The sequence below is a fragment of the Mauremys reevesii genome, linkage group 2 (assembly GCF_016161935.1).
Source record: "Mauremys reevesii isolate NIE-2019 linkage group 2, ASM1616193v1, whole genome shotgun sequence".
NCBI classification, from domain to species: Eukaryota; Metazoa; Chordata; order Testudines; family Geoemydidae; genus Mauremys; species Mauremys reevesii.
Genome location: NC_052624.1, coordinates 221,363,050 through 221,389,351, shown reverse-complemented (window position 1 = coordinate 221,389,351; position 26,302 = coordinate 221,363,050). Strand labels below are relative to the sequence as shown.

The 26,302-nt window shown below is 40.9% G+C and overlaps 1 protein-coding gene across 6 annotated transcripts in view; it reads right to left on the bottom strand.

The window, feature by feature from the left end:
* Nucleotides 1-343: 343 nt before the first annotated feature.
* The window catches only part of LYN (LYN proto-oncogene, Src family tyrosine kinase), a 123,734-nt gene continuing 97,775 nt past the window's right edge, over nt 344-26,302 (bottom strand). For 5 of the 6 annotated variants that reach the window (XM_039524486.1, XM_039524487.1, XM_039524483.1 and 2 more), the window contains exons 11-13: nt 17,561-17,714; nt 15,931-16,062; nt 344-2,861 (exon numbers count right to left, since the gene is read on the bottom strand). In XM_039524486.1, coding sequence (XP_039380420.1) covers nt 2,659-2,861; nt 15,931-16,062; nt 17,561-17,714 — 489 coding nt within the window. In that variant the 3' untranslated portion in view covers nt 344-2,658. Of the gene's footprint in view, nt 2,862-9,380; nt 9,852-15,930; nt 16,063-17,560; nt 17,715-26,302 lie in introns of those variants that run through there. The other variant, XM_039524488.1, reaches the window with a different exon arrangement.

Below are 26,302 nucleotides of genomic sequence, written 5' to 3'. Positions count from 1 at the left end.
ACTCTATCACTGTGTACTCAGGACTTCATATAAATATGTAAATTCCATTAGGAATGGGGATTTTCTGATCTCAAATGCACCAGGTTCTCTTCCAAAAACCAATATCCAGCAGGGTTATTTGTCCTATCAAAACAGGTGTTCACTGGTTTATAAATGGTCTCATCATAACCATGGCAAATTCCAAAAAAACAGCCTTCTTGCAGATTGAACGCCATCTGGATCAATCTCTAGCTCAGTCCTTAAACTGAATATCCAGCCAGATCATCTTATGTCCATCACTGGCATTCAGGACAAGATCAGAAATGAGGCTAATAAATGGAGGTTCTCATTTTCAATACTTTGGTTTATTACAGTAATCTGGTAACAAATAGGAATCTTGATAAACCCCAGTCAATAGATTTAAGTTTAGACAAAGCTCGGTCTGTATCATTCTCCCTCCCCCATACCATTACATAAAATATGGCTTAAGTTAAACCAAACATGCTTCTATCTTTCACCTATGTTTGAACAAGTAACTGAGTACAGTTCAGCACACCTGCATTTCTCAGTGCTGCACTAGCTCTGTAAGCATATAATGAATGTGATCCAATGTATGGCTCCTAGACTCTTTTTCTGCAACTAAGATGACTTCGCATTTCCAAATGCTAATGTAAATTTTGCATGTGTTCAGGCTTTCCTAAATGGCTCAGTAAACGGTGGTGCCTATTGGCACTGCAGTATAGTGAGGTTTTAGCAGCTATTTTGAAGATATTTTGCAATTTACTACTGTGGTGGGTAGTTCAGAATTGTAGGATAAGAACTACTTAGCTGGATATTTCTGCTAAAATATTCAGCAGTGAAATGGCTGTCTTGAGATTTCTGAACTGCTCCTCTGAGATGAACAGGTATAAAAGAAGCAAGATTTATTTGTGATGCTATACAAAACAAAAATAGTTCTTTTAGTTAACATCTGGACACTGACAGGAATGCAGGATCAGACCCTTGTACACAAAACTGTCAGCCTGGCCTATAAAGTTGGCTACTTACTGTAATTTGCAGGATGAACTACAGTGGTACAAGTTTTAAATTTAAAGAGTTTATTAAAATCACCATACAGTAAAAATATTTACACAGTCTGGTGGTTAATCTGCATATTGACTGACTTCATTCAGAACCTGCTATGCTTTACTAAAAAAGAAAAGCAATGAATGTTTATACTGATCACTGTTTGGACTGCAGGTATACTAAAGCCTCAGCAGTAGTTAGCCTCTTTTTAAAGCTTCCATAAGTACCCTTTACCATAACATGTTTTGGTTGTAAGAACAACCCAGTCCCACTTTATATAAAGGAGGACAGAAACAGGCAGTCACCTGGTAATTGCACTAGTTATGCTTTTTGATAACTAAAACATACTCAACTTGATGATTCACTTCATGACTGAGAATTAGTTCAAATACAGTTTTGTTAATATGCCTGGATCCTAACAAACTATGCATTAAGAACCAACAATTAAAAACATGACTGATTTACTTGTTACATAGTTGGTGTTATGAATTAGTAATAATTACATACTGAAAAGCAAAACCCAGGGTGCTAACTCACTTCAATGTAATTTCACTGATTACAGTATGTTTATAAGGTGTGGTGCATTTTAAAACATTCATTTTGGCTAATCTTTAAAATGGCTTTCAGTTCAATTAATTGAAACAGCAAAAATGTGAGGAATATATTAAGATTCTTATAGAAAGCATTTGCATGGGTAATAGATGGATCACAGTGTTTCAAACTACTAAGGGCCAGATCCTTCAAAATATAGGGGAGACTTGCCGCTGACTTAACCTGGGAAAAAAAATTTTTGAGCAGGTGGTTCCAGGCTTAAATTCATGTGCTCTATATACAGAGCAAGACAATATGCTGTCTTTTTTTTTCTGACACATCTAGCACAATAATTACTGTTTATAATGCAATAATATTGCAGGTCTTATTCTTACCTTGGTGCCTGTAAAAGACACTTTTCAAATCTTAACAGTGTAAATGCTTGAGCTGTGCATAAATGCCAAAGAGAATTAAATTAAGTGTAAAAATTACCTTTAAGAAAGGGTTAAAGAGGATGATTACATCCTAAATATTTGAATCTTGCAACAAGATATTGTTCTCCAGATATTGATGTAAGATAACCAGAGGCTATAAAAAAATAATACAAAGCACAACTTTCATGATGTACTCTCTTTCAAAAAGCTAATTTGGGAGCAGAAATTCTTTAACTTTTCCATTCATAAGTTCATATTGATCTTCAGACTTCATACATTTTCTTGTAAGGCATGATCATTTAAAGATTTCCCCAAATTCTGTTTGCAGTTTCAAATACTTTGTAAGTCTGTATTGGTATGACTGCACTCTGTCTCTGTCTTCAAAGCTTGTCTTGTTTGGATGTTTGTTTAGGCAAATAAAAAGATAACATCTAAAGAGAACTCTAACCTCAAGCAGAGTGATCATTCAAATTAAATTAACCATAGGAAAAACATGGTTTATTTCTAGGCAAAATAATTCTTCCTGTGGAATTTCAGCCTCCACTTTCAGAAGCCACAATCGGTTAGGATATCCAAATACATGAAACAACTAGTCTGCCAAGTTTGTCCGAACAATGGTCTGTGCCAACTGGCAACGTGTTCCTTTGTTCTATGGCTGCTGTTGATACTGCCCTTCTGTTGCTGTGTAGAAATCATCTAGCACACTCTGTAAATAATCAAATGTTGGCCTCTCTTCTGCTTTATCTTTCCAGCATGTTTTCATGATATCATAAAGCTCAGTTGGGCAGGTTTCCATGCGTGGCATGCGGTAGCCACGCTGAAGAGCAACCATCACATCAGCATTACTCATACCTAAAACAAAAAAAATGATTTTTAGAAGCAGATTTGTGCATCAATAATCAAAGTAGAGCACCTTCTTTTGCTGCTACTCCACACCCCCAAAAAATCAATTAATCTCAGGGGACAGGGCAAGGGGTTTTTACCTTTAATTAAAGCTAGCAGAGAGACACAGTAAATGAGAAATATTTTTCTCATCTCCTGGCAATTTACTTGTACTACAGTATTGTCTTGGGGGTCAGAGTCCCCATTGTACTAGATACTGTGTATATGCACAGCATCTAAGATGGTCTGTGGCTCACAGAGCTTAAATATAAATTCACATGCAAAAACCCTTTAATGTAGGGTTAAGGTTGTAGACAGTGCTCTGTTCCTCATGCCTTTCCAGAACACATTTTAAATTCCAAAAATCCAACTGCTGGAAAACTAGGAAATAGAGGGCCTTGAGGAAAAACCCTCTCTGTGTTCACAACTTGTGGGCTGTGACATATCAGGCTCTGTAACTACTTTGAAAAGCTGTGTCAGGTGTTGTCTTTCATGAGGGAGATGTTATTCTACATAAGGGATATGCCCTCATGGCCATTGCTCCTTGATGGTCACCGCAGAGAGTGAATGGAATGAACCTTTGTGTCCTTGGGACTATATTTTCTCAAGCCCAGCTTTTGGCTTTGTAAATAGTTTAGAGTAGCATAGGCTAGTTTAGAGTAAGCAGCCCTTCCACTGTCCCAGAAGACCTTAGTACTTTACCTGGATTACGTCCAACCTGAAACACCTAAGGCCTTCAACAGGTGCACCTCTTACCCATTGATAATACTGGAGACAGAATCCCATATTTAGATCACTCAGTAATCTTATGTACTGTTTTTGAGACACCTTTACTCCCTGCACCTAAAGGGGGAGATCTTCGATTGGGCCCATTCATGGTACCAACACCAGCCTTTGTGCAGAGCTTCTCTTACACAAGACCCAAGAGACACTTTACCAGTCTGGTCTCAGCACCACCTTCGATCATCTCTTTAGCCCTAACCTGCAAGACAATCCCTCACCCTGCACAATCTAGTATTGGTTAAATCTAAAGCCACATTGAAGAACAAACTGGCACAGCCTTTTAAAGTGACAGAAGCCTCAGTGCCACAGGTAGTAACCATAGTGCTACTCCTTGAGCTCAGATGCCTTTCTTAGTACCTTCTGACCAGACTAGATGTTTGATTGTGTAATAACACATTTCCCCAGAGGAGGTGTTTCCTCTTTATTCTGTTTTACATCCTTTTCTCTTCTGAACACCCAGACCCCTGGGGCCTCTCAAATAGCACCACTGTAATTTCATTTGTGTACTCCTTCAGAACTGGATGCTCAACACTGGTCTCACTGGTTTGGATCCTAATGACACCTTTAACATGGGTAGATACCCCTCAGTGATGCTGCTAGGCACCCTGCCACATACTCTTCCACTGCCTGTACCTGCTCCTTTGGTCCCAATCTGAAAACACTTCAGGGTACCTTCAACCTCTTCGTACTTGGAGGCTACCTCAGGACACCAGACCTCTTCTCTCACCTCAAACCCACACATCATGGAAAGATATGCAGCCCCTCCCCTGTGGCCCAGATAGTCTCACTTGCCATCATGAGACTGCAGTCTTGCCCTAACAAAGTTATTGGACCCTGATGAGCCTCTGGCTTGAACCTCTCAAGCATATTAATCAAAATAACCTTCCTCCTAGCAATTACATCTGTTCTGAAGGTGAGTGAGTTTAGGGCTTGATGGCCACTCTACCTCTTTAGCATTATAAACCAAAAAACAAAAGTCCCTTCATGACTAAAGTAGTCTGATATCCACCTCTCTCAATCTGTGTTTTTCTGGCACCGTACTCAACTCTAGGGAACCTCATCTCCATGTCTTACAGGTGCTGGGTCTTTACCTGCTAAAGATTTGGGGTGGAATTCACAAGGAAGATTTAGGCCAGGCCGAGTAGGAGGGATTCTGTAGGCAAGCGTGGGGAGCACTTCCCTGGGAAGCTCAGTTTCCAGGGCCCCTGTTTGTTTAATTAATACACAGTGGCAAATTATACCATAACCCATTGAATAGGGCACCCTTCAAATCCCTTCTCCGCTTCCAGGGGAGTGTGCAGTTGAAACTGGGTTTCCCACAACCTGGATGAGTGCTCTCATCACTGGGTTAAAGATTATAAACAGGTTCTTCTACTCAAAGCATGCCTCCTAGATCATGGCCAAAGACAAGAGACATGCTTAGATATAATTTAATATCACGTTTCACATGCTAACTAAGCCTAAGTGAGCTGTTCGTTGGTGTCAAGACTTAGGTAGCTCTGTGTGGGCCTGGGTCCCCCAGTGACTTAACACTGGAAACTTAAGTGCATATAGTGTTTCACAGCAGCTGGGCAGAGATTCTGTGAATGCCACTGGTGCCTAACTGGGGGACATAAGGCTCTAGCTCCTACCTTGAGCACCTAAGTTCCCCTTGTGACTTCCGGCCCTTGCTCTTCTAAAATTAACATTTCGTCCCCTGTTTTACAAATAGTGAGACCCTACTGCCAAGCAGCCTCACTGGCATAGGAAATGTTGAACGCTGTAAGTCTTGGGTAGCAAATTACTAGTCCCTGGTTTAAAGACTCAGGTTAGGAGAGCTGCTGTACCCTCCATAACTCCCCCACCACCACTTTTGTGGTTCAAGGCCCAGTATAGGAACCTGGTGCTATAGTTGGTATTTAGGTAAGAATTTCTTGCCTACTCTCCAGCTGCTCAGGCACAAGTGGGAATACAGAGAGGCTTTTAGAGCAGAAAAACGTTACTAACTTGTAACTGTTGTTTGCATTCACATAAGCTTCCCATCTTCCCCTCTGCTTCAGCATTCTGTATAACAGCCTGAGTCTCAGGAGTGGGAGAAGGAACTGAGGTGGGTAGGAGTGAACTCCCCTCTACCACACAGGATCATATCAAGGAGAATGCTGGTGGAGTTCTTTAATGGACATAGTTTTGGGATTTGACACCAGAGTATTATCCCCCCCACTGAATGATAAAATCTTTTTAAGGTGACACTTTGATATAACCTTAACCTCTGCGCATAAGGGAGATCACAGTACCTTATTCTTTTCACCTCGGTGTCTACTGAACAAAGGCCAGTACTCCACAGAGTACACAAGACTAGAACCAAGGGCTGCTCAGTTCTAAACTAATGTTTAGCTAAAACACCATCCTTCAACCTATGCCTCTCAGCATTGAAGGTGGGGCTCTACACCATCCTCTCAAAGTAGCCACCATCTAATTATATGGTTTTTGTGACTTGCCCAACATCACAGTAGAGCCTGGAACAGACCCTAGGTCTCACATCCTAGACCATTCCTTTAAATCACACATCCAGCTCTTTCTATAGTCCCTGCCCCTTTCATTACACACAGTTTCTATGCTAATAGTCTAGCATATGTGACTAGTTCATTTCACACATGTACTTCAAAAGGCAGTGCAGTGCTGAGGCTTGAGACTGCCATATAAAAGGTCCTGGATTCAAGTTCCAGCTCTGTTATAAATGCCTTTGTGTAACTGCTGCAGGTATGAAGAATGCCAGTTGCCTTCATCTCATGTACAGGTAGGAGAGTCAGTAATAAAATCTGTGGTGGGTAGATAGCTCCAGCTGGTAGGAACCAAAGCAGCAACTGCACTGGCACACTATAGAACCAAGCAAATCAGCCGAGTTTTTTATTAATTGATTTTTAGAGTGGTGTCCTAGTACCAGATACTTCATGTTCCCTCTCTCCTTTGCACTCAATCTGTGGGCACATAAGGGCAGTTTTATAACAGATTATGTTGGTAACCCCTTGGGCAAATGACCCCAAACTTGTGCCACACACGTTACTCCTACCCCTGCTGTGGCACAGTAAGTTTCAAGGCAATCTGCCTGTGAATGGGGATTTTAGAGTACTTAGAAAAATCAGCTGTGAACAGAAACCCTGCTGGAACCTGTGACTAGACGACAGCTGAGAGAAAGGTACTGTGCAGTAGTATCAGCAGAAGGGGAATTGAAGCAGAGTGCGATTAAATGCTTTGGCCAAAGTCACACACAAGCAATCTGTGATCAAACTGAGAATTGAACCCAGATCTGAGTGCCAGTCTGGCATCTTAACTACAAGATCATTCACTCTACCATTTGCTTCCGAGCATAGGATAAAGAATAATTGTAGTTGGAGGAGCAGAGGCAAACAGTCTTTGTCATTCTCTCCATTATACAGCCTAGAGGGAAGCAAATCAAGGGGGACGCGGGCTAAATCCAGAGAAGCAGGGAAAAGAGCTTTCAGGGAACGCTTCCATCGTCTCTCAAACTTGCAGCTGCCCCTCTTTCCCTAAAACCCACAAAATAACCAAAGCCTCTTGTGAAATTGTGACACCTGAGGAAGGCTTCCAGGAGCCTTCCTAGCCCGATAGAGGAGAGAGAATGGCCAGATCTAGCACAAGGAATCTGGATGATAGAACAGTGACTTTCACAGAACTAACAAGAAGCGCAAGGTGCTTTATACCCACAGCACTCTGTGCAGAAGCTACTTTTCCTATCACATCAAACCTACCATAAAGGGGAGCAAGAATCAGATGCTTTATTTTCTATTCTGCATAAGCTTAGAAGACAATCATCTCTGAAATGCAAGGGGAAACATCAAAGTGCACTCAAAAGTTAGCTAATAACGTCTACTGGGCCAGATTCAGATAACCAGTGTATTTCTGAAGTAATTGCATTAGAACCACTTGAGTTATTCTGGTGTAGCCAATCAGAATGCGGCTTTTTTCGTTCAACAAGCAGGGGAGTAGATAACAGTGTGTCAGTAAATCATACCGTCAACTGGCAGATGTGAATGAAGTGGATCTTTCCGAGGTGAACAAAGCTAAGCACATTTCAGAGACCAACACATTCATTAGGTGGAAGGGATAGCGTTACATTGTATTTAACAGCACATTTTGCCAGCTTATTTATGGACTGTGGTGTTAGAAATAAAGGAAAGCACTTGTTTGGTCTCTAAACTACAGGAAGAGTGCTGCAGCAAGGCTGCTGGAGGCAACAGGACAGAACAAAGGAAATATGAGAATATGGAGGGGAGTTTTATGCTTTGCTTTGTTAACGGAGGACAACATTATGCCTGGTTCTCTGTGGATGCACAGAGAACAGGGTCTGCTCTCTCCATGTGTCTGTGGGGTCCATACTGTCTCAAAAAGGGGCAGAGAGGAGGTAAATCCATTTATCTCCATAACGTGAGCCAACATACACTAGGAAAGCAGACAAAAGATAATGGAAGCTGTGCAGGCACTCTACAACTGAATTGCCAACTTTATTTTTATATTCAAAATGTCTACATGAATGACAATTATAACATTTGTGAAAGTTCTGCCATCCACAGTACCTTATTGGATGAATAAGCCAATGCTTTTTCCTTTTAAAAGAAACAGTGATGGGTGTCCTCTCTTACAGTCCTTTAAGGTGAAGTCTTATTTTTTAACATTAATAATTTTAATTCCCTGCAAATAATTTCTTAAATATTAACACTGGAAATGGGCCTGAGTCAGAGAATTCAGATCCAGATCCGAACATTTCCAAATTTCAGAGATGTTTGGATCCAGGGTTTTGGTGTCAGCCCAGCACAAAAATAGATCTCAGGTATGAAATCTGGATCTGGATCAGAACTCTTCATTTGGGACCAGGTTTAATATTTGCATTCAATTTTCCATATGGTGAAAAGCATTGAAATGGTCCCAGTTACAATAGTGCAAATGCACTTGCTTTTGAGAGATCAGTGAAACAGGATGTTGTCATAGGACAAGAGTCACTTGCTGCTACACAAATGCAGAGCAAAGGTCAAGGCACTTATGGAAAATAAAAGTAGAGAGCAAGTCAATGAGACATTTATCTTCCATGCCACTGCTCCAATGCTCTATTACAATTACTTTATTTTTGTAGATTTAATAATGTTATCTGATGAGCGTCCGTGCACAAGAACAACAGTTGCTCACCAGGGGCTTCATCCTGCCAGGTGTTAAGCACTCTGGCTCCAATCCCAAAAAGCACGCAAGCATGTTCCTATTTTTAAGCAGTGAATAGTGCCATTGAATGGGACTGTTCATGTACTTAAGTGCTTTGCTGGATCAGGGCTAGAATGTTCAGCACCTTTACTGTTCTGCTTAGGGTGACCAGACAGCACATGTGAAAAACTGGGATGGGGGTGGGGGCTAATAGGAGCCTATATAAGAAAAAGACCCAAAAATTGGGACTGTCCCTATAAAAATCGGGACATCTGGTCACCCTAGTTCTGTTGCATTCTGAATGCATGGGGCAAATATGCCCATTTTGTGCTTCAGTCAATTTGTGAAAATCCCACCTGTAAAAATGATTTATAGTTTTCAAGAGAATAAGGAGGAGTTCTTTCTGTTAATCAATATTTATTAATGACACATTTTAAGTACACATGCCAAGACACAACATGATGAGCATGCATACAAATGTGTATACTGAATAAATAATATTTCCCAGCTATACAGCTTGATTGGTTGTTATAGATTCTGGTATAAGTTAAAGATACAAAGGAGTAGCAGTGTGTCTCTAATTTTCCAAGACATTATTATGAGTAAACTATTTCTTAATTAACAGTTTCACCAGAACCATATATTACTTAATTGAAATTCATCCTGAATGCACATCTCTTACGCAGTTCATGATCTTATACAGGATGCTAACTTACAAGTTTGAGGCAGTGCTAACAAAAGTTAGCCATTAAACTTGACAGACTGCAGAACTAATTCCTTATGTTGAGCCCTTTTATTTTACTAACATCCAGTATTGTTAGGAGTAACTGATCACAGGTGTGGAGGGAGAATCTAGATCTGAAAGGAGGTACATGTAATAGAGAGCAGATGATGCCATTGCAATGTGAGTCTGAATGTATCCAATATTTGACATATTGTATGATCAGCTGGAAATTAGTTTCTCAACAACTGGTTCAAATTGTTTGCCTAAAAAAAACAGATATTTGCATTTTATATTTCAAAATAGTTTCTGTAACTATAAATCCCACTAATCACTTCAAAATTATCAGGAAGAAAAACAGCTGTTGAAGTTAGAAACAAAGCTCACAAAAACTCAGTTTTGACTGTAAATCTTTCTGCCAAATTGTATGTTTATAGTCCTTTCATACTGGTGTTAACCCCTTGTCAAATATAATTCAAATCATTTCACAGAGCTTTAAGCGGACTGCATATAAGACCTTAGATTTAGTTAGCTAGTTTTCAACTGTTAGTAAAAAAAAATGTAAGGTACGCCTCTACCCCGATATAAAGCGACCCAATATAACATGAATTCGTATATAACGTGGTAAAACAGTGCTCCGGGGAGCGGGGGGAGGGGGGAAAGAGGGGCAGGGCTGCACACTCCGGTGGATCAAAGCAAGTTCGATATAACATGGTTTCACCTATAAAGCGGAAAGATTTTTTGGCTCCCAAGGGCAGCATTATATCGAGGTAGAGGTGTATTCTTACTAGAGCTGATTATTTTTTTATACTATTTATTATTTCTACTCTAGGGGGACTCATTTTGCCTGGCTACTAAATATTGGTAGGACAAAGTTGGGACATACTTTTCTTCCTGGAGTGTTATGTCCTAGACTCGATCTAACCCAACTAATTTGCTAAGCTGTGTTTTCACAGCTGTTTGCCGGTCCCACAGTTATTTTGGTTTCATGTATTACATTTTCAGTATAAACCAGGAGATTTAACTTTGTATTTTAAAAACACACACACACACCATTTGTGCAGATTTGTGCTGGAGAAAGCTCTTGGGAGCCTCTTAAAACCTGTCAACAGAGTGATGTAAGGGTTGGAGTCCCCCTTCCAATCTCTGGATACAGTTCATTCATCCCTGACATATATGAATTATCTATGTAGCTCATAGAATCATAGGGTTGGAAGGGACCTCAGGAGGTCATCTAGTCCAACCCCCTGCTCAAAGCAGGACCTAATCCCCAACTAAATTATCCCAGCAAGGGCTTTGTCAAGCCTGACCTTAAAAACCTCTAAGGAAGGAGATTCCACCACCTCCCTAGGTAACCCATTCCAGTGCTTCACCACTCTCCAAGTGAAAAAGTTTTTCCTAATATCCAACCTAAACCTCCCCCACTGCAACTTGAGACCATTACTCCTTTTTCTATCATCTGGTACCACTGAGAACAGTCTAGATCCATCCTCTTTGGAACCCCCTTTCAGGTAGTTGAAAGCAGCTATAAAATCCCCCCTCATTCTTCTCTTCTGCAGAATAAACAATCCCAGTTCCCTAAGGCTCTCCTCATAAATCATGTGCTTCAGCCCCCTAATAATTTTTGTTGCCCTCCGCTGGACTCTTTCCAATTTTTCCACATCCTTCTTGTAGTGTGGGGACCAAAACTGGACACAGTACTCCAGATGAGGCCTCACCAATGCTGAATAGAGGGGAATGATCATGTCCCTCGATCTGCTGGCAATGCTCCTACTTATACAGCCCAAAATGCCGTTAGCCTTCTTGGCAACAAGGGCACACTGTTGACTCATATCCAGCTTCTCATCCACTGTAACCCCTAGGTCCTTTTCTGCAGAACTGCTGCCTAGCCACTTGGTCCCTAGTCTGTAGCAGTGCATGGGATTCTTCCTTCCTAAGTGCGGGACTCTGCAGAGAATTACTATTTTTCCAGTGGGATGCATCAAACTGCACTGGGTGTTAGGTATTTAAAAAAAAAAAAAAAGCCCTTGGGGAAGATATTGCCCAGATTTTTCTCACAGAACACCCTTTCTCTCACTAGTTTAAAATCAAACAGGTGGAACACTGTACTGTACTGTCAATATACTCCACATATTTTCCTGGAACAAAGCATAAATGGCAGCATGGCACTGCTTTTATGGAGGAAAAGATGGAAGATAGGATTTGTTGCAAAACTTTAAAACAAACTTTTTTTGTGAGGTTCTAGGTTTTTCTTTTAATATCTCTGCACACATTTTACATTTCACAATTATAATTCTTAATAGCAAACTTCAAGATACCCACGGATAGGTAAATTGGGTGACCCTCAAAATGTTAAGCATTTGGGTTCAGTTATGATAAGCATGTATATCAGACTACCTCAGCTTTAGGGAGGATACCACAAATCCTCCCACCACACACAACTTCCACCTGATACTTTCTTGAGGAAATGGCGCCTAATGGCTGATTAACTCACTCTAGTACGTTGAGTGGGTGTCTGCTGGGCCTGCTACCCATTCACATATTCAGGCCCTTACCTAAGAGAGCATTTAAACATGTTTAACTTTAAGCATGTGAACAGTCCCACTGACTTGAGTAGTCCCATTGAAGTCAAGAAGTACTGATGTGCTTAAGTGGTTTGCTGGATCAGAGTCTTCAGGAACAATGAACATACCTACATTCACTCTACCTTTTCTGGAGGTGACCTGGTCAATACACTTTCCCCTATTCTAAGCTGATGGAGACTCACCCTTCCCCTCTTTCTCATTAGAGGAGCAACTGGAAAGTCTGGCCCCCCTAATCCAGGTGGGGATGGCAGGCTTGCTCCCACCATTCTAGCCCAGCGGGACTTGAACTCCCTGCTCTAGCCCTTTGAAGCTTTATGCAGTCTGGGACTGCTTGCACAGTGGTGCTTTCAGTGTTTTCAGAGTTTAAACAGCCAGAGCTGTAGGACCTAGCAGAATGCATTTCTAAGAACTCCTGCGCTTGAATGGGTATATGCAGCCGTCAGTTACTCTGGGCTATATTAAGAGGGAAGATGGAAGGCCTCTAGGACTCTTCTTCCTCAAAACTATACCATCCAGTAAGTGCAGATAGTGGGTACATAGGAGTGTGGTTAAACCTTCCAACTTTCCCTCAGGAAGATGGGTGATTTGTATGTGAACTTTTCAGAACCTCAAAGATGAAGCTCAGTGTGTATTTACATGATGGCATTCTGCTTCCTGGAACATTTGAGGGAGTTGATAAGTGATGCCTGAGCCAGGGGAAATAGATGAATAATTATATATAGTTGTGGAGCGCCAGGTCAGCTATAGTTACAGCTGAGAACCTCTTCCTGTTTAAAGGGCGACTTTTTCTAAATGTTCTAAACTCTGCTTGTTTACTTGGATTGTTCTGAAATTTGCTATGCCTCATGGAGGTACGGGGTAGGGAAATGGTCCAAATGTGGGGTCATTTGAGCAAGGGGCTCCCTTGATACAGCCCCTTAGGAAAAAAAAGCATTTCATAAAGTCCACAGATTCTACCCATTCTACCTGGGGCTCAAACCATGGCTCTGATCATCCCCCAGCTGCTCTCGCTCACTCAGCAATGTATCTCAGCTAGTGCATGGCACCCACTGCCCTTTTGGGGAAGCAATACTGAAAACATTATTAAAGGAAGAGTCTAGCTTTCTAGAATGGAACGTACCAAACACTCGCATGCCAAACAGATTGCAATGTACACATGCAGAAAAAGACCAGGCAAGAAGGTTTCCAGCCAGCCTGGCTTCACATGACCTTGATGGCTCGAGGAGACCTCCGGTGGCCCTGGAACCTGAGCTACACCCCAGCACTGTAACTTCAGACCATACTCTTGGCAGAAGTCCAAGGAAGATCTGTTAGGCATGCTGCTGCTATCTGCTTCTGCAAAGTGATAGTTCTTGTTTTTTTGTTTTTAACTGCTGGGAAATGTAGTCTGACTACAGCAGATAATTCAGAAGTGGATCATACTATTTTCAAAAGAAATGACACGTACATTTGTGGCACAGTGCTGGGGAGGTGGGGAGTGCAGGGAGATAAGAGATTAAAGGGTGGAAGAGTAGAGTGGAATAAGGTAGGGGTGTTTAAGGCTGCAGCAAGGGGAGGGAGTGGGGCTTGGGGGCTTAAGTCAGGGTGGGGATGGACACTAGGATTTGGGACATGGGGGTAGGTGGCAGTGAGAGGATTAGGAGCAAGTGAGCTGTCAGCCTCACTTCTCCCCTGCTGTGTGTGCTGGGATCTGGAGGGGACCCTAGCACCTCCCTCTGCTCCCCCTCGTGTGTGCCAGGACCTGAGAGGTCCTGCCACTCTCTCCCTGGCCCCTCCTGGGCTTGCCCTTCTGGGTGGTCTGAGACCTTTTCCCTGCCCCTGTGTGTACACTGGGATCTGGGGGCCCTGCCTCTCCAGGGCATGGTCTGAACCCCTCTCCCTGCTCCTGTCTGTGTACCAGGATCTAGAAACCCTGAAAATAACACACATTTAAACCTTTGAAAACCAGGAAATACGGTCTGTGCTAATGCAACCTTAAATCTGTCCTCTTTGAGCTCCTCCCCAATACACCCATATCATTTATACTTGCACTCTACTTCTGTAGATAGTGCAGAACACTCCGGGAACAAGGCACGTCACCATGTGGGATAGAGCCTAACACCTTCTATTTGCTGAGGTGTGATGTACTGAAGAGGAGCTACCTACACCTGCCCTTTACTCAAACACAGCCCACGCCACATAAACGACCCTACCTCTGCTAAATTTTACAGCCCTTCACCCTTAGGCACAGGATACATCTAATACTATACTTCCATTTACCCATAGACCAGTGATTCTCAAACTTTTGTACTGGTGACTCCTTTCACACAGCAAGCCTCTGAGTGCAACCCCCCCTTATAAATTAAAAATACTTTAAAATATATTTAAGACCATTATAAATAGTAGATGCCAAGCGGGGTCAGGGGTGGGAGCTGACAGCTCACAACCCACCCACCCCCATGTAATAACCTCATGCCCCCCAGTGGGTCCTGACCGCCAGTTTGAGAACCCCTGCCATAGATCATGCTTGTACCCCACCTCACTGTCTCCACAGCGAGAAGACACTTCTGTCCCACTATTGGCGTAATTTACATAGCTCATTGCTGAAATGAGACATACTGGATCTCTCAAGGCACCTCTTTTCACACCGGGAAGAGGGCAGGGAGCAAGGCTTAGCTGCCCCTCCCCTGCCCCAAAGCCCCCCTCCCCATCCCCCTCCCCCTCCCGGTCTCCTCATATCACACATCCCATAAGTTGGTCCAACTAATCCTGCCACCATGCTACACAGCTAGACCAACACCGTGGTCTGAAGTGCATGCAAATAATTCCCAGTGGCTCCTGCCAGCTCCAGAGTGGCAGAGTTAAGGTTGTGTTAGTGTCACCATTACTTTCACTCTTTATTTCCTGGTTTTCAGCTGTTTGAGTTTTGCTGTGCTTGACCTTCTGGAAAGGCACGAGATACCACCAGGCAATCTTAATTCTGCATTATCAAAAGTTTTTTGTTGATCATATCTATCACCTTTACACAAGGTTTTTCCTGTTTGCTTAAGCCAGGGAAACTACAGTAACACATGCGTTTTCCTGTAAAAATATCTTCAAAGAAAAATAGATCAGCATTAGGTTGCTTAATCAGGTCTGCCTAATGTAAGAACCCTCCAGTGTAGCCCTATGTCCCAGCTACCTTATCACCAAAGTGCCAATATTCCAATGGAAAAATCAGCACTTCTCTAGATTCCGCTTTCATGTTCTTTTGTAGCGCCTAATGCTAACAAAATATTATGGCTGTTTATGTAAAAGCCGAATTGCTTAGTTGGTTTCATTTGAAATTCCACCTATTCAGGAGCTACATTTCACTACTTACAAATAGCAATGATACACAATCTTAGAACTTAGACTAGACAGATATCATTACATCATTAAACCATTTGAAGTGAGCTTTGGAAAATCAGGCTCAGTGACAATTATTGGAATTCAGCATTTACTACAATTTTAACTTCTAGTACAAAAAAAGTACAACAGTGCAGGATTTGTATTTTAGATTACACATAACTTGCTGATTTAAAGCTCCCACAAACTGCATGCAGTGTTAGGTACATATAAAATGGCTGAGAGTTTTCAAAATTCTTTGAGGTAGGCTGCAGTATGCACACTTCAGATCCACAGTGCTGCCATTATTGCAACATATTCACTTTTTCCCCCTCAGTTAACTCTTTTCTGTGACTCTCCAAAAGAGCATCAAAATATAAATACCATGTAATGATATATAAGCAAATGTCCATACCTGGATAAGGGATTTTTCCAAAGGTAACAATTTCATACAGAAGAATTCCAAAGGACCACACATCAGACTTAATAGTAAAGGAACCAAAGTTAATTGCTTCTGGTGCTGTCCATTTAATAGGGAATTTTGCACCTAAGAAACAATATATTCTCAATTAACCAAATACATAAGTTGCTTGAAAAATATAACTACTAACATATTTTATAGACTCATCTATTATTTCCATTAAGTATAGGGTATACAGTGAGTATTTAATACAAAATCCTGTCTTTATTTTAGAGGACTTAAAAGGCATTAGCTGCTCTTCCTGTCCAAGAGTTATTGTACATATGCAGTGCTTAATTTGTGCCAGGGCTGAACCCCGGCACCTCTAAGCTTGGCAGTTCATAGCCCCGGCACTTCTGGGCTTGCTGCATCAGTTGTGAATGTAAAAAAATTGCTTGAGTCCTGGCACCTCTTTCATTACATAAGCACTGCACAGATGTACTAAGAGCTGGATCAGATGGAGCCACCAGGATGTACTCTCACACACCCTGTGTGTCTCCTGGACATCTCAGAGAAGTTAAGAATTGAATTTGGGGTTTTCAAAGGAATCTAAGGGAGTTAGGAACTCAGTATCTAACTTCCTCAGTCTCCTTTTCCAGTCCCACCCTGAATGGGCACGGGATTGACTGAATATATTCTCGTACCTCAGAGGTTGTTTCAGACCAACTGGAATGATAATGTGGGGAAAACTTTTCGCAGACACGAAATGCCATACTTGTATGAGTGAACTGAAGACTTTGTTCTATTGTGTTGTCAGCCTAACACCTTTCACAACTACTACATTTACTTACAAATTTAGACCGAAAAAATAAAAAAGTTATACATTGCTTTTCAACCCACCAGTGTCTATGCTCTATTGTCCTCTACATTTATCAGTTCAGAATCAAAAGATGAGAGTTTTCATGGAATGGTTGTGCCACTCAAATACTTTGCATCACGGTCATTAATATTACCCCTAATTAACTCCATTCCATATATAGAATCTTGACTTCCCTGGGAGTTTTGCCTTTGTAAGAAATGCAGAATTAGGCACAAGTCTACCTCCAATATAATTGTAATTGATTTAATCCTTTGTTTCATGTCCAACTATATTAAACAACACAAGCAAGTTGGTGCAGAGCAAATTCTAATCATATTTTAAAATCCTCTCACTTTTACTAACCACCTCTATTGTGGAAAGGATGCTCGAGCACATCATTTATGCGTTTGAGGATAAAAACAAATACTAACATTTTCTCTTAGCAATTAAGAAAAACTCAGTTCATTGTCTAATTCAACAAGATGAAAAGCTTTGCTATGTTATGCCAAATAGTTAATTAGTCTGATTTGTAAAATGTATTGTGTTGCTTAAAGAAGGTACAAACTGTACTTTTCATAAACTTTCTAGTTTGAACAATCTGGAATGAGTGGACAGAGTAATTTTTAAGAACAGCTTTGTCATTAGAATACCGTATTTAACAAATTATTCTGGCATTTGTCACACTGTGCTACGTGCTTCTCATTTTTATGTTAAACAAATGCATAAATCTGTGGCTCTTAACAGAATGAGTTTTACAGAGCTGAAAAAATATAAATTGATACATACCTTCCCGTGCTGTATATTCATTATCTTCAATTACTCTGGCTAGTCCAAAATCAGCAATTTTGCACATCAGTGAATCCGAAACCAGAACGTTAGCTGCTCTCAGATCTCTATGAATGTAGTTTTTCCTTTCTATGTATGCCATCCCCTCTGCAATCTGTAACAAGAGCAGTGCTTTCATTTTTGGTATTTTTGCAGCACACAGTGGCTTAGTATGGTACAATGAGCTCTTCTCCTTTACCACATCAGTAACCTTCATTAATTACTATAGCATCAACTATGTGTTGAGCATTTTACATATATATGGGGGCAAAGTCCCTGCCCAGAAAAGCTTTTAGCGTAAGTGCCAATCCTGCAAATCTTCACTCACAATAGACATCTCAGTGATTCCAAAAGGCCTGCTTGTGTGAATAAGTGGTTGCAGGATTGGGCCCTCCACAGCCACATCCAGTTACAGTCCCTGATTGGGCAGAGAATTTAAGCACATGCTAAGTCCCACTGAATTCAGTTAGGCATGTGTTTACAAGCCTTCCTGAACCGGGGCCTTCATACTAATAAAGAAATATTAAAATTATGTTGTGGGATTTCTTCCCCAAAAATTCCCTATAAAAAAACTGGTCATAAATTAACATGTTCAAATAATAAAATGGAATAGGATTAATAAATAAATAAAAGCCTTGTATGGATTTCCTATTACAAACTGTCCCTTTTAAAGGGGAGATTAGGCAAGAAAGTAGACTTTGAAGTGTTAGCAAAACTGCAAATGATAGGAACAGCCATACTGGGTCAGACCAAAGGTCCATCTAGCCCAGTATCCTGTCTTCCGACAGTGGCCAATGCCAGGTGCTTCAGAGGGAATGAACAGGTAATCATCAAGTGATCCATCCCATCGCCCATTCTCAGCTTCTGGCAAACAGAGGCTAGGGACACCATCCCTGCCCATCTTGGCTGATAGCCATAATGGACCTATCCTCCATGAATTTATCTAGGTCTTTTTTGAACCCTGTTACAGTCTTGGCCTTCACAACATCCTCTGGCAAAGAGTTCCACAGGTTGCTAATATAATATCTAATACAAATTTGAACATTTTCAAGAAAATCATCATACAGAGGTCAACTAACTTTGTGCTTATTCCCATTTACTGTATGCATCTGTTCATACACTAGGAATGTTTGGCAAACCCCTGCTCTTACGTACCCTAATTTCATACGTAAACAAAGAAAAAATAGTAATTTTATTTCATAACTATCCAAACCAAATTAAAAGTGGTAAATATTTTGGCAGTTATCAGATGATTTTTCAGCATTTGCCCAGATCATTACTTCATTTTTAAAATGGTGTGTGAAAACATTGGGTGATATATTCATACACCACCAAAGTGTGTCCTAGTTGCTATACGGGACAATAAACCTTGCACACTTGGAAAGCCACTGCCAAGCAAGGAATCCGGACTATACAGACTAATCTGCTCTGATACTGCTTTTCCAAAATTCCTGTGGATGGTATGTTATAATACCCTTCCTCTTGTATGGGGAAAACACTGCTGTCTGTTCTGTGGATATGCTGGGGTAGGAAGAGAACATAGGAAACATTTTCCAACCCCAATCCACCGGCGCATTAGCGGTCTCCTTGTCAGTGCAGGAGAAGTTAGCACCAGTCTGCGTGTTGTGTGGCTGCCCTTGCACTGCCACAGGTGTACAGGAGCTTGCTCCATTTTGTGCTAGACAGAGCATCTGACTCTAATTTAAAAAAAAAAAAAAAAGTAGACACTTCCGCTAATGTCATAAAAAAGTCCCTGACGGGTAAGCCAAGTGCATTGGCAAGCATTTATAACAGCTACTGCACACTCTTTGTTCCTCTTTTTTGAGGCAGGCAATGGAAAAATAACAGCATTCCCCTTCCCCCCCCCGGTGAGCATTTTCTTATAAACCAATATACTGCGGCAGTGCTGCTTCTTCAGACAAGTGTGTGCAGTTTAAGTTGTAAAACAGAAATAAAGGTTCTCATGCTGAACCAAAAAAAGTATTTTTACCAATATTTTGTGATGAACAGAATGCATGTGTGTGAACTTTTTATATCATAAATAACATGAAAGGAGTAGCTGCTATGGCTTGCACTACTTGCTGCAAAAGGTCTTTTTCGGAGACCTAAAGACTGGCCATAAGTTGGGATAGTGAATTCTGTGCCCCTAGCCCCACACGAAGTTGGATTACTGGGGTTTGGGGAAGAAGCAGAGAGCAAACTATAATTGGTACTGATGTCGGTTTTATCTGGTTTCACAATAACTCAGTTGACAGGCAGAAAAGTGCACCAGCGTCACTGAAGGAATCAACTTTCCCATCATTCCCCTACACACATTAACAAGAATGGTCAATGTGGCATAGTGAACAGGACAACACTATGGGATACAGACTGTGATGGTGACTTTTAAATTCTATATGTACTTCCACAACCCTGCCAGCAATATCCCAGTAACACTGTAGGAAAGAACTTAAAAAAAAAAAGAAATAAATATTGGGGCCAGATCCTTTGACATCAATAGAGCTGATTTACACCAGCTGAGGGTCTGGCCCTTTATTTAAAAAAAAAAAAAGAATCTATTACATTTTGAGCAACTTTGAACTGAAAATTACTCTTTTCCCATGACATTTCAGGACAATCCTTTGTCTGCACTGAATCATGTAGAAGCTCCAAAATCACGCCTAAATCATGCATACCCCCAGACTCCTTCCCAGCAATTACTTCCCTCTCCCGCTGCTCCTCCATTAGTCCGGACTTCCCCAAGCCTTTGCACTGCTTCTGAGAAGTGAGGGAAATACATTTCTGTGTTGTAGTTTAAATGAATTATTACTAAGAATTCTGTATTAATATGCCTAGTAAGGAATCTATTTGTCAAAAAACATTTCCTGAATCTTTTTTTGTTGTCTATTGTTACAGACATAGTTGCTGACCAGTATTTTGAAATAAATGACCAAAATAATTGAAACTGCTGTGATTGTAATGTGTTATTTTGACAAAGTATGCAGAATTTTAAAATATTTTGTACAGAATTTTTAATTTTTTGGTGCAGAATTCCCCCAGGAGTAAAGAGAGGGCGAGAAGCAAAGCAACTGAAAACTGGTTTATACTTTTACACAAACAATGCTCAGGTGTGGCATAAGCCACTATCCATAGTAGGGGGTGACATAGAGGTTCAACCACTAAACAGGAGCTTCCACGGGCATTGTAATAATTGTATATTCCAATAATAATCATCTGAGTTTCATTGACAAGCCATGGGTGCTATATGTAAAAATCAAGTAATGAGCATGAAAAGGGAAAATGAAGTCACTCTCGCCCACTCACGTAAAGATAGTTTACACACAAAAATCAGCAACCAAACAGCTGTTGTTCAGCTACCTGCAAACTCTAGACAGGCCTATGAGGTTGGTTTTAGTTTTGGTTTTGATTTTATTGCCTATATGGTAGGTAGGGTTGCCAATTTTGGTTGGACATATTCCTGGAGGTTTTATCACATGACATAATCTAATTCCTGAAGACTCCAGGACAATCCTGGCGGGTTGGCAACTCTAGTTAGGACATGGAGTACTTCCACACTTTCTACATTTACTGCATGGCTGTGATTACTAAACAAATAGTATTCTATTTCCCCTCCCCCCTTTAAATATTTATTGCCAGGCTTCCAGGACTATCAGGACAATATATATAGAAAATCCAATCTCCAAACAGTAAAACTATGTACGTCGCATCAAAATGTTGAATGATCCAGTATCCTGTGGCAGAAATAAACCATTCCATAAACCAGCTTCCCCATTGCAAAGCTACATAGAAAAATACACAGTAAATCAGGCTCAACGTTGCATAGGGCTGGGAGCCAGCATTCTTCTCAGCTCTGCCATTGATTTGTTTTGTGATCTTAGACTAGCTTTATACTGTAATCTCTGTCTCAGTTCCCTCCTGTGTAAAACTGGGAAGATGCTTGAGTCAGCCACAGGAGTGTTGTGGAAAATTAATTAGTAAGTGTATGTAGAGTAATTTCAAAATGAAAAGCACTATTACGAGTGCTAAATAAAATGACTGCTGAAAGATAATGGTAGATAAACCAGATAGTACTGAATGCTGCTGGAGCAAGTAGCATGAAAGAGCAGACAAGACTGAAGAACCTCAGAGCCCTGATTGTGCAGTAGTTCAACTCACACACAGTCCTCTTTCTTTTCTTCTGGTTTCCACTCCAGAAAGGTGTATAATCTTTTCCGCCGTAGTTTTTTCTCTAACGTGTGATTTCAGCATAGTTTGCAATGCTGTCTGTTGCGTGTTAACTTACAGAGAATATGCATTTAATGGTACGTTAAACAGATGCTCCTTTTTGTTTCTAGGCTGCATGTAAAAATACGAATTCCTAGTGTTACCAAACTGTGTTTCATTGGGCTCAGTATTGTTGTTTCATCTCAAAGTTCCCCCAAGTCAATGGCTCTTCAGGCTGACACTCTTAAGACACGTCAGTTTCATTGCCAAGGGTACACAAGGGACCAATGTGGCCAGGATCATGCCCAACTGCTTTTGACTGCCCTATGGATGAGGTGCCCATTTTGCAGCTGCACGAACCTGAGGTGGCCTTTCAGCATGAAATCAGGCAAGACTCAAACCCCTGACCTACAAGCACCTTAATCAGCCACTGCACCTATGTGACCCTCATATTTCAGATGAATCTTTAAATTCTCCCTCTTAGATTTAATAAATGGCTTTTTTTTTTTAAAAAAAAAGCTTAAAATTAAGGTTCTTATCCTCTGCTACTGTCAAACTGTAGAGTGCAAGTCAGGAATGTGTGTGTAAAGGTGGCTCAATTGTCCCCTCTACATTATCCTGATTCTGCAGAGACTCTGAATTGCCCTGGCTGCTCTAAGGGTCTGAAGCCACAGCTGGGGATCAGTATTCAACTAGGGCATCCCAGTCATATTCCCTCCTCCCTACTATGTTGCAGCAGGGAGAAGAGTGGCCTAAGAGCCATTGTCAGCTGTGTACTACTAGAGACACACTTAAACTGGAATCATATTCCTGGGACAGATATACCAAACTTCAAGGCCTGATTGAACTGACAGGGCAGTGCAAAGCGGCCACACTACACAGGTAGAATCTGGTGCCTAGGCTGTAAAAGAAGCCAATAGTGCAGGGGGGTTTGAGGTTTAAACTGTTTGTGGTATAATGCTGGAAGAATTCTATTTTGGGCTAGGGGGTTGGGAGGGAGAGAATCATTATATTTTTCTAAGAGCATTCTCCAGTCCTGAAGGGCCTTTAGTGAATGGCCATGGTACTGATCACACTAAATGGGATTTTTATTAGCCTAGAATTAACCACAACCAGATTCCTTAAATAATGTTGTGATGCATGACCAGAAAGGGTTAAGCATCCTGCAGGATAAATGACTCAACCCTTAAAAACATATGGGGAGATAATGTTTGTGTTTTTACACATATATTGGTAGAGGTTAACAACGTAATCAAACATTCCCTGTCTATGCTGTATTCTGTTAATTCAGAGATCAAAAGAACATTTTAACATTTAAATGAACTGTAAACATAGGATATCGCTGTATTCATCTCTTTTTGAAAATGTATTGCAAATCATCTGAGAATGGTGGAAAAACAGGCAATTGCCTTATGTTAATCTGTGTGAATAATTACGCTATGCTTAGGAAATGGATCCACTTCAAAGTCCACATGAATGCCTATTGTTCAACTAAGTACTCTGACCTGTCAAAGAAGGCCTGGAATAGGTGACCAGATGGCAAATGTGAAAAATCGGGAGGGGGGTGGGGGTAATTGGTGCCTATATGAGAAAAAGCCCCAAATATCAGGACTGTCCCTATAAAATTGGGACATCTGGTCACCCTAGCCTGGAATTGTATAAAACACCTTTGGGTCCCAATCCTTTTTATCTTAGATCTGCTTGAGGTTTCATACAGTAGAAGCCTAAGCCAAAAGGACTGAGATCCCAGTTCTGACTGGACCGCCATGAATACAAACATTGGACTATAACCTATGGAACTCTTTGCATCTACAAAGCTCTCCATCTCTGCTTTCAGAGTAGCAGCTGTGTTAGTCTGTATCCGCAAAAAGAACAGGAGTACTTGTGGCACCTTAAAGACTAAAATTTATTTTAGCATGAGCTTTCGTGAGCTACAGCTCACTTCTTCGGATGCAAAGAAGAAGAAGTGAGCTGTAGCTCACGAAAGCTCATGCTAAAATAAATTTGTTAGTCTTTAAGGTGCCACAAGTACTCCTGTTCATCTCTGCTTTGAATATGAATCTCAAGACTGACTCATGTCTGTATGTAGGCTGTTCTTTTAACCAATTCTCTTTCCCTTTTCTAATACATTTTAGTTTAGTTAATAAAAATTGGCTGTAAGCGTGTATTTGGGAAAGGTCTGGAATATTCATTAACCTGGGAGGCGATGTGTCTGATCCTTTGGGGTTGGTGGAACCTTTTTTATACGATGAATAAGATTTTCAGAAATCCTCCTCATACCTGACTTGGGTGTCTAGGTGGAGGTCTGAGGCTGGGTTACTCTAAGGGAACTGTATTGTTGACTTCGTAACCAGTGAGGTATAATAGAACCTGCTTTGTGCTGGCTTGGTAAATCTGGGTATTGGAATATCCACCAAGCTCGGGGATTGCCTGCCCCATTCTGTGCAGTTCACCAGAATTGAGTAACCTCAGCTGGCTCCCCTGGGATTCCGGTCACAAATGTCTAGCCCAGGGGTCGGCAACCTTTCAGAAGTGTTGTGCCGAGTCTTCATTTATTTACTCTAATTTAAGGTTCCGCATGCCAGTAATACATTTTAACCTTTTTAGAAGGTCTCTTTCTATAAGTCTATAATATATAACTAAGCTATTGTTGTATGTAAAATAAAGTTTTTAAAATGTTTAAGAAGCTTCATTTAAAATTAAATTAAAATGCAGAGCCCCCCGGACCGGTGGCCAGGACCCGGGCAGTGCGAGTGCCACTGAAAATCAGCTCGTGTGCTGCCTTTGGCACACATGCCATAGGTTGCCTACCCCTGGTCTAGCCAATGGAAGAAATAGTGATCAAGAGGACTCAGTTTATGTAAAAAAAAAAAAATTAAAAAAAAATAAAAATTAAGATTTAATCCTGATGTGACCAAAATGTTAATAGGCTAGCACCATGGTGAACAATGATAGCAGTCTACAACTCTTCAGAAACATACTCCAGGTTTGGTTTGGGTTTTTACTTATTAAAGACACCTTATAAAATGAAAAGAAATATTATATATCAATGTTTATGTTAAAGATGTGAGCAAAAACTTGGGCAGGGAAGGCTTTTAGCTTTGGTTAGCTGCTTTGTATTCTAAACAGAGCAAAACGCCCACACAAAACTAAGGAAAATGAAACAGTAGTTTGTTGGGCAATCATTTACCAGAATGTAACGTTAACCAAAAAAAAAAAAAAAAAGGAACTGGAAAAAAAATTGAGACCTCTAATGCTGGATAAGAATTATGACAAAATAATTGCTACATGTCTCTTATGGTTTATTTTATTCCTACTGAAAAAGGGTTAGAACAGGGGTAAGCAACCTATGGCACGTGTGCCGAAGGCGGCACGCGAGCTGATTTTCAGTGGCACTCACACTACCCGGGTCCTGGCCACCGGTCCGGGGGGCTCTGCATTTTAATTTAATTTTAAATGAAGCTTCTTAAACATTTTAAAAACCTTATTTACTTTACATACAACAATAGTTTACTTATATATTATAGACTTATAGAAAGAGGCCTTCTAAAAAGGTTAAAATGTATTACTGGCACGCGGAACCTTAAATCAGAGTGAATAAATGAAGACTCGGCACAGCACTTCTGAAAGGTTGCTGACCCCTGGGTTAGAACACTGACTCAAGATTTTGGGGATTTTTGGGTTGGTCTCTCTCATGAGCAGAACCTGGTTCAATAAAAGATATTACCTCACCATCGTGTCCTTCTAATATCCTGGGACCAACACGGCTATAACTACATTGCATAGAACAATGAATTTACAAACTCGGACTGGGTGATTAAACAGGCCTGAATGCAATTATTTTTACAATAACAATGCTTTGAGCATTTCAAAATGGAGGATTGAGCAACTTCAGTAGAAATTCTGTTGAGTTATCTATGCAGTTAAAGCTGGATGCTGTATGTGTGTGCAGTTAGCTAACTGCAGTAAATGGTTAAAGAAATTTGGAAACTCATCTCTTGGAGCAGAAGGAGATTATAAAGTACACTGGGTCACTAGCTTTGGAGGGAGAGGTTATGGAGCTTGTAAACACAAGCACATGTGAGCTCTGAAACTAGGGAAATTTCATCACCTGGCAGCTTCAGGAGCCCCTTAGCTCTGAATCAAGGACAAGATCCACTAATGAAGCAAATAGAGTTCGTTAGCTGTGCTAGTTAAATTGCCATGCAGGGAGCTGTTGTCAGTTGTGAATGGAGACAAGAGGGCATAAACATTTTGCATGCTGATTAGCTTTGGACTGTTATATTAACAAGCTTTGCTAGCATAGCTTGAAAAAGAAGCTGGTGGAATATATACAGTTTTCAAACTGCTAAATGGAGACTAAAGAATGTACAGCACCTTGGAATTTCTCAATCCCCTCTGCTGACAAGCAGGAGAGTTTAGAGAGGGTGGTACTTCTTGTAAATTGTGTTAGCTCCTGAGCACCAGACTAAGGAAATTATACAATCAGCTGATGTGTTA